Source organism: Marmota marmota, unplaced genomic scaffold, assembly GCF_001458135.2.
Source record: "Marmota marmota marmota unplaced genomic scaffold, marMar, whole genome shotgun sequence".
Classification (NCBI taxonomy): Eukaryota; Metazoa; Chordata; class Mammalia; order Rodentia; family Sciuridae; genus Marmota; species Marmota marmota.
In genome coordinates this window covers 41,332,113-41,341,637 of record NW_025999977.1, presented here as the reverse complement: position 1 = coordinate 41,341,637, position 9,525 = coordinate 41,332,113, and the positions used below count along the sequence as shown (strand labels likewise).

The 9,525-nt window shown below is 35.5% G+C and overlaps 1 protein-coding gene across 9 annotated transcripts in view; it reads right to left on the bottom strand.

The window, feature by feature from the left end:
- The window catches only part of Asxl2 (ASXL transcriptional regulator 2), a 135,457-nt gene that overhangs the window by 18,334 nt on the left and 107,598 nt on the right, over positions 1-9,525 (bottom strand). For all 9 annotated transcript variants that reach the window (XM_048804696.1, XM_048804694.1, XM_048804693.1 and 6 more), the window contains one exon: positions 5,723-5,886. In XM_048804696.1, the coding sequence (XP_048660653.1) occupies positions 5,723-5,886 (164 nt within the window). The remainder of the gene's footprint in view (positions 1-5,722; positions 5,887-9,525) is intronic.

The window sequence follows — 9,525 nt, the reverse complement described above, 5'->3', positions numbered from 1 at the left end:
AAAAAAAAAAAAAAAAAACTGAAAAGGGTTTATTATTTGTTTTACAGAAGTGGTTCCAAGATATGTACACAGTTTATGTTTCTCACAGATTAAACCATTGAAGTCTCTTCAAGTCATCTGGCCTAGATTTTTTGAGGGGGAAGGTATGGGGGATTGAACTCAGCAGCACTCAGCCACTGAGCCACATTTGCAGCCTTTTTAAATATTTTATTTAGAGACAGGGTCTCACTGAATTGCTTATAGCATTGCTAAATTGCTGAGGCTGGATTTGAACTCGCAATCTTCCTGCCTCAGCCTCGCAAGCCACTGAGATAGATTATAGGCATGAGGCACCACACCCAGCTCATTTGGCCTAGTTTTTACCTTCTTTAAAATGGCTACATATTATTTTTGTTATATGAATATAACTCAATTTACCAGTTTCCAAATGACATATACTTTTTTCCCCTAACATTTCCCCATAATCAAGAAAGCTGCAACTAGTATTCTTATAGAGATGTATACTAGTGCTTTTATTTCTGTACGTTCCTAGAATAAAGAATATTAGCGTGGGGCTGGGGATATAGCTCAGTTGGTAGAGTGCTTGCCTAGCATGTATAAGGCCCTGGGTTCAATCCCCCCACCCCCCCCACCCAAAAAAAACCCACACACAATGTATCGGGCTGAGGTTATAGCTCAGTGGTAGAGCATTTGCCTAGCACGTGGAAGGCATTGGGTTCAATCCTCAGTACCACATAAAAATAAATAAAGTTATTGTGTTCATCTACAACTAAAAAATAAAAAAAGAACATTAGCGTGTGTATAACTAGATATGTGAGATTACCTTTCAAAAAGACTCAAACAACAGACATTTCTACCAGCAGTATATGAAATACTCCTTTCCTCGGCAACAATTTTTTCACGCTATTGAATTTCTGAAATGGTAAAAAAATTCTGTTGACTGCTGTTGTGATTGTGCACCTTATTAAATGTGTATTCAATATTTAAATTTGTAATCTTGTGAAGGGTCAATTCCTATCACTTTCTCATTTTTCCAGTAGGTTGCTCATCTTTATCATCAGTTTGTAAGAACCCTTTGCATATTATATATGGTAATGACTATAATCACATGTTAAAAATATTTTCTCCAAACTCACTGTCTACTGAATTGATTTGTGATGCTTTCCCAAAAGGTCTAAAAAAAATTTTTTTTGGACAGGGGATGTAGCTTAGTAGTAGAACACTTGCCTGGCATGCATAAAATTCTAGGTTCAATCCTCTGTACTGCAAAAAATTTAAAAAATAAAAAATTTTCTGAATATTAGAAATATTGAATTTCCTACCTTGGTTAAAACCCATAACATCTAAATTATACAAAGCACAGACCTAAAAAACCTGGATAAAAAAATAAAATTGTCATTCTCCCTAAAGTTAATTTTTATAATTTTGTCAGAATCCCTACATAGATTTCTAATGAATTGAATGAAATTATCTTAATGCTCATATAGGAAAAAAGACAGTAAGAAAAACTGGGAGAGGGAAATTGCTTTATGATTATTAAACACACTACATAAAGTCACTGCATCAAAACTCTTATTACTGCCAGGTGCTGTGGTGCATGCCTATAATCCCAGCGGCGTGGGAGGCGGAGGCAGGAGAATTATGTAAACCCAGCCTCAGCAAAAGCGAGGCGCTAAGCAACTAACTCAGTCAGACCCTATCTCTAAATAAAATGCAAAATAGGGCTGGGGATGTGGTTCAATGGTCAAGTGCCCCCGAGTTCAATCCCCAGTACCTCCCATGCCCCCCCCAAAACCCCAAGCTCTATTACTACTGGTATTAGAATAAACAAAGAAAAAAATGGAAGAGGATAGAGTACTTTAAGTATAAGCTACATACATATTAATGGAATGCAAAACATTAATGTTATTTCAAATAGTGAGAAAAAGGATCGTAAAAATATACAGATAGGTAGTGCATCCAGAAGAAAAGAAAGTTGGACCCTAAATTCAGATAATAGGAAAAAACAAGCAAACAACAACAACAAGAAAAACAACTAGATGGTTTAAAATTCTGAAGAAAATTTAGAAAGTGATCTGGCAACCTTAAGAATTGAGGATCACTTCATAACTCACTTTACTTTTCAAACCTGTCTGGGCCAATGTATTTTCCCTTGGCTCTATAGCAGAAATTGAAAACTTGTTATAAAGGGCTAACCTGCAAATGCATTAGACTTTATAGGATATAGTTTCTGGTGCAACTAACTACTCAACTCTCCCTAATACAAAAGTGACAATAATTAACAGGAGTGGCTGTAGGCCAATGAGACCGCTGAAAATTTGGTAGGGTTATAGACTTTTTCCTATAATACATTATCCAATCTCCATTTGAATACTCCAGTGATGAGCAAATTACTCCACTGTCAGTTAACCTACTCCATAGGTTAACTCTCTAAATTTTTAAGTTGTTATTTTAACCCCAAATCTGCTTTCAGAAGAAAGCTTATATCTTCCATATGGTAAACACTGAATTATATCAGAAAATATAACCCAACCCTCTGATGTAAATAATAGTTTTCTACTGTTCTTTACTGAAGATTCCATATACTATAGTTTCCAATTTGTAATCTTAATAATCAGAATTCTGTATAAACACTTCAAATTTCATTTTAGAGTAAAGTTGTAATTTTACTTAATTATAACTGCATACTCCACACATGAGGATAACACTGCTCAGATTACAGTGTACTCCCACCATAACAATAACTATAAAAAGACTGGCCAAATAGCCTTCCAATTAAGATTACCCTATGTGGGAAATTTAACTAGAAACCTCTAAGGTTCCTTTTACTAAAATTATATGTGGCAATCTCCATCTGAGGGCCATGTGTCAGATAGAACTGAGTTCCAAAAATAGACCATCAGTTAAGGTCCTATACTATTATTCTAAGTTTAATAACCCTGAGTTTAAAACAAAAACAAAAACAAAAAAGGAAAAACTCTCAATGATGTTCTTTAAAAACACTGATGAGTGGGGCACAGTAGTGCACACCTGTAATCCCAGTGACTTGAGAGGCTGAGGTATGCTGATTTAAAGTTTAAGGCCAATCAGGGCAATACAATGAGACTCTGTCTCAAAATAAAAAAATTAAAGGAAGCCAGTTGTGGAGGCACACATCTATGATCCCAGCAACTAGGAAGCTAAAGCTGGAGGATTTCAAGTCTGAGGCAAACCTCAGCAACAAAGTGAGGTCCTGTGCCAAAATACAAAATAAAAAGGGCTGGGGAGATTTAGCGCAGAGGGAAAGCACCCCAGTTAAATCCCCAGCACCACAAAAAAATAGATTATAAAAATGAAATGAAATAAAACAAAAGAAGGGATGGGGGTCTGGGGTTGTAGCTCAGTGACAGAGTGCTTGCCTAGCATGTGTGAGGCACTGGGTTCGATCCTCAGCCACATCACATAAAAATAAATAAATAAAATAAAAGTATTCAGTTCATATACACCAACAACAAAAAGAAGGGCTGGGGAACATAGTTCAGTAGTAGAGCTCACCTGGGTTTAAATCCTAGTACCCTTCCCCCCAAATAATTTCTTTTTTTTTTTTTCTTTCTTTCTTTTCTTTTCTTTTTTTTTCCCTTGGTACCAGAGATTGAACCCAGGGGAACTCAACCACTGAGCCACATTCCCACCTATTTTGTATTTTATTTAGAGACAGGGTCTCACTGAGTTGCTTAGCATCTTGCAGCTGCTAAGGCTGGCTTTGAACTCTGGATCCTACTATCTCAGCTTTCCATGCTTCTGGGATTATAGGCGCCTGGCCCAAATCAATTCTTCAAGAAGAGTTAAGGGAGAGAAAGTAATAACTTGGAAGTATATGGTGTATGTCACTTGGAAATTGGTAAATTAACTGGAGAATATTCATAAGATGAAATAATATGCAGCCATTTATAAAGAAGGTAAAACTAGGTCAAATGGCTTGAAGAGACCTCAATGGTATTGTCCATGGTGATAAAAATAAGTTGCATAGTAGTGAACATGTCCTGTCACTACTGCTGGAAGAATACCTGATTTATCTGGATTCTCTAGACAATAAACTTTGACTGTTCTGACACATGCTGATTCTCAGCATTAAAAAATTGGTATCAACGTCATCCAGAAAACAAGTCCAGAATTAGCAAGTTTTAGTTTTGACTTTATATTAGCTATAATGATTTGCGTGGCTTACTTATGCTGTTAATCTTTCTAAAAACTAGGGAATATATCCAACTAGTCCTTTACTGTAAAGTAAAGAATAACACCTTCCTCTCTTCTTGTTTTCATAATGATTTAAGGAAGGAGGAAGAAAACCATTATCATTTAGAACATAGCTGAAATCTCATAAGTGAAAAAAATTAGAAAATCAAAATGGTGCCTGGCAGGGTGGTGTACACTATAGTCCTAGCAATTTGGAAGGCTGAAGCAGTAGGAGCACAAGTTCAAGGTCAGCCTCAGCAACTTAGTGAGACCCTGTCTCTAAAATAACAAAAAAAAAAAGGTTGTTGTTTGTTTTTTTCACAAAGAGGGAAACAAAGATCAGAATAAGAGTGAATTACTAGTCCTCACTTTTTCCTTGATAAAAGCTGAAGTCTCACCTTCATCTTATACCTGGATTATGCTAAATCTCTTTGGTCCTTGCCTTTCCAATTAAACCTTTTTCTTTTGGTACTTTTTTTCAAAGTACAACTTATACTGGAGTTTTAATTCTTTATTATAAAAGCAATAAATGTTTCTTTTAAAAGAATTTAATAAAACAATAAAAATAATGAATATTCCTAATTCCACCACTATTATTCCATGTGCTATGTCCTTTTAGATGTATGTAATTTATCTGAATCCATTATTTTGGCTTATTGTTGGCAGTTCCCACTTCACTGAGGCACTGACCTACATCCTGCTGATACTGGACCAAGACAAGTCTTCATCCTGAACTTAATTCTATGGATGCCAACAACTTAATAGGAAAGCTACTCAAATTTATTCTATAATTTGACATTCTAGTAATAAAGTTCTGATCCCCATCATAAGTGTTATAAAGCCCTCCTATTAAGACATATAAATAAAAATATTTTTGCTAGGAACATGATGCATGCCTGTAATCCCAGGGACACAGGAGAATCAAAGTTCAAGGTCAGCCTGGATAACTTGGTGAGATCCTGTCTCAAAATAAAAAATAGAAAGGGCTGAGGATGTAGTTCAGTGACGAGTTTTCCTGGGTTCAACTGCCAATACACAAATATGTATGTGTGTATATATACTGTATTTGTGTATATATATCCCTAAATACACACACATACATATATATATCTGTGACAGTTCCCACTTCACTGAGGCACTGACTTACATCCTGCTAATACTAAACCAAGACAAGTCTTCCTCCCAAACTGGATTCTATGGATGCCAACAATTTAAAAGGAAAGTTACTCAAATTTATTTTATAATTTGACGTACGTGTGTGTGTGTGTGTGTGTGTGTGTAAGAGAGAGAGAGAGAGAGAGAGACAGACACTACTTTTTAAAAAATATTTCTGCAGTAATGGGGATTGGACCTAGGATTTCATACATGTTAGGCAAATGCTCTACCACTTAATACCACTTCTTTACATGTATACATAAAAGGACAATTTAAAAATGTTAAGCTCAAAAGGTGATGAAAGAAACCCCATAAGGGTAATAAAGTTGCTTATATGCTTGAAATGACGCACCTGTCGATCCACCTCTGGAAGTAGTAAAAGCAGTCGCTGTTGGCAATCTCCAGGAAGGACTGAAAAAGTGTGTTTGTTGATCAGTGCTCGAAGATTTGTGTTAACTAGAATGGAGTCTGGTGTCTCAACATCAATATCAGCACATTTAGTTCTTTTCATTTGCCCTAAAAAAAAAAAAAAAAGGAAAAAAAATCATTTGAAATTCCCTTAAAGTTGTGTTTATACCTAAAATATAGTTTGCTGGACAGTGTAAAAAACCACAGTTAAATAGTACACAATGAAGAAAGTAAAACTTAAGGCTCTTGGAAGATAAATGAATATAATTTATCTTTTCTGCAAAAAGAGAATAAAGTCTATAAAAGTAGATTTTTCACCATATTAAAAGAAAATTATCTCCTCCTCTCCCTAAAAAGCTGAGGAAGTTTTTTGTTTTGTGTGTTTGTTTGTTTTTTGGTATTCGGGATTGAACTCAGGGACACTCAACCACTGAGCGACATCCCCAGCCCTATTTTGTATTTTATTTAGAGATAGAGTCTCACTGAGTTGCTTAGTGAGACTCTGCTTTTGCTGAGGCTGGCGTTGAACTCGAATTTCTCTTGCTTGAACATCCCAAGCTGCTGGGATTACAGGGATGTACCTGTGCCCAGCAAAGCTGAGGAAATTTATGATATGATAAATGAGAGTAGAGTCTATTTTGACAAATTAATACAAACATGGAATACATCATATTCTAGTTAGGATCCCAGTCTTGTGGTTGTACATGCTGTGGAGATTCATTGTGGTGTATTCATATATGTACATAGGAAAGTTATGTCAGAATCATTACACTGTCTTTCCTATTTCTGTCTCCCCTCCCTTCCCTTCATTCCCCTTTAATCTACTGAATTTCTATTCTGCCCCTCCCTTTTTGTGTGTTAGCATCCACATAACAGAGAGAACATTCCACCTTTGGTTTTTTGGGACTGGCCTATTTCACTTAGCATAATAGTCTCCAGATTCATCCATTTACTGGTAAAAGTCATAAAGTCATTCTTTTTTATGGCTGAGTAATAATGTTTAATTATACTCTACTGTCATGTGTAACTATAAAGAACAAAAAAATTGCTAAAAATTAAAAAATAATAAATGACACATATAAAGAATGTCTTTAAAAAATAGAAACCCAGAATGGGGCTTTGCCTAGCCTGAACCATGTCCTGGGTTCAATTCCCAGTACTGATACCTTTTCCCTCTTCTCATGAGAATTATTCTTCACTGATTGAATTTGCATAGCTAAAAATGTGATTGAAAGCTTAGCAGATGTAAAATATCTGTTTACAACCAAAAGCTTACAGTCTTTCAAAAAATGGACAGTATACAAAAGGTTAAAATGTAAATGAAAAATATATGTAAATAAAAGACTAAGTTTGTTGAGCTGGAGCTATAGCTCATGGGTTGAGTGCTTGCCTAGCATGTGTGAAGCAATGGGTTCAAATCTCAGCACCACATAAAAAAAGTAAATAAACAAAATAAAGGTATTGTGTCCATCTAAAACTAAAATTTTTTTTAAAAAGTTGGAAAAAACATCTACAAATCATGATAAAAATTTACTATTCTTAGTATAAAATGTGCCCTTACAAATCAATGAGGAATAAAAACAAATACCACCAAGAGAAAAATGGGTAAAGGAAATTGACAGGCAATTAATTCACATACTTCCCTCACCAAAAGCAGATGCTAAAATTTTAATATTTAAAGAAATGCAAGTTAAACAAATAAATAAAAAATTTTCAAATATATTAAAATGGCAAATACTGCAATATAGTGATGGGAATATGCAGGGAAAAATAAACAAAAACATTTTCAAATACTACTGGTGGAGCTAAAATTTATAACATTGTATTACAGAACAAAATATTAACAGTATCTAACAAATTTTTAAAGTACATGAGACTCTGGGAACCAAAAATTCTAAATTTAGAATAACATGAACAAAGTCACACTATCTTTGATGTGGCACCTACTCAGGGACACTCAACCACTGAGCGACATCCCCAGCCCTATTTTGTATTTTATTTAGAGAGTCTCACTGAGTTGCTTAGTGAGACCCTGCTTTTGCTGAGGCTGGCTTTGAACTCGAATTTCTGACTGAAGCACAAGAAAAGTCAATCTGCAAAAGAGGAGAGGATTTCCCTTGAATTAAGCCGACAGGATTCCTATAAATTAAAATCCAAAAACTGGGCTTGGTGGCACATGCCTATAATCTTAGGAGGATGACAAGTTCAAAGCTAGCCTCAGCACCTTAGCAAGGCCCTCAGCAAATTAGTGAGATATGTCTCAAAATAAAAAATAAAAAGGGTTGGGGTTGTAGCTCAGTTGTAAAATACCCTATGTTTAATCACCAGTATAAAATCAATCAATCAATCCATCCATCCACCCAGCACTATATCACAAAAATACACAACAAATCAGAAGTTATATCACTACAACCAAAGTCATTAGAAATCAGAAATAATGATTTAGATCTAGAAGTACTAAAGTTATTGAATATGTAGAATACAGAACAGCTATGCATAAAATGTTTAAAGAAACAGAGAATATAATTACAAAGACAAAGATAATACAGTCAGGGAGAGACTTTTAAAAAGTGAGACTTTAAGAAATGTTATGATATAAATTTTTAAAATCAGATACTATGAATGAATAAAACAGCAATTTGGGCAATATTAAAAAAGGATTAATAACCTAGAATATAGAGCCAAATAATTTATCCCGAGTACGAGAAATATAAAACATATTTTGAGAGGCTTAACAAAAACGAAAGAAAGCATGAGAACATCCAATATGTTGACTGGAGACCAAGAATTAGAAAATGGAAAAAAAGGTGATATTTAAGAACTGACAATTGTACATTTATCAGAACTAATGAAAACCCACAGATCTTTTAAAGGGCTGGGGATTTAACTCAGTGTTAGAGCACCCCTGGGTTCAATTACCAATATCAAATAAATAAATAAAAATGCAATTGAGTGGATTTTTGTATATTCAGAATTGTACAATTCTCACCACTATCTAATTATAGAACATTTTCATCACTCCAAAAAGAAACCCCAGACCCATTAGCAGTCACTCATTCTATGTAGCCTTCCCAGTCCTAGTAAACTACTAATCCACCTTCTGTCTCTATGGATATGCCTATTCCAGATGTGGAACTGTATGATATGTGGTCTTTGACTGGTGTCTTTCACTTGGCAAAGTGTTTTCTTCAAGTTTTGTCCATGTCCTACCATGTATCGGTACTTTGTTCCTTTTTTACCAACGAGTAATATAGCATTCTATGGGCATGCCGTATTTTGTTTGTCCATTCATCAGTTGATGTGTATTTGGGTTATTTCTGCTTTGCGTATTTATTTTTGTTGTCCTGGGGACTGAATGCAGGCACGCTCTATCACCGAACGACACTCCCGACCCTATTTATTTACTTAAGACATGGTCTCACTAAGTTGCCCAGGCTGGCCTCAAACTTGCTAGGTCTCCTGCATCAGCCTCCCAAGTCACTGGGATTACAGGTATGCACCACTGTGCCAAACTTACTTTTGGACTATTAGAAATAATGCTGCTATGATCATTTGTGTACATGTTTTTTGGGGGAGGGGGAGGGCTAGGGATTGAACTCTCAGGGGCACTCAACCACTAAGCCCTATTTTGTATTTTGTTTGGAGACAGGGTCTCACTGAGTTGCTTAGTATCTCACCGTTGCTGAGACTGGCTTTGAACCCACCATCCTCCTGTCTCAGCTTCCTGAGCTGCTGGGATCATAGGCG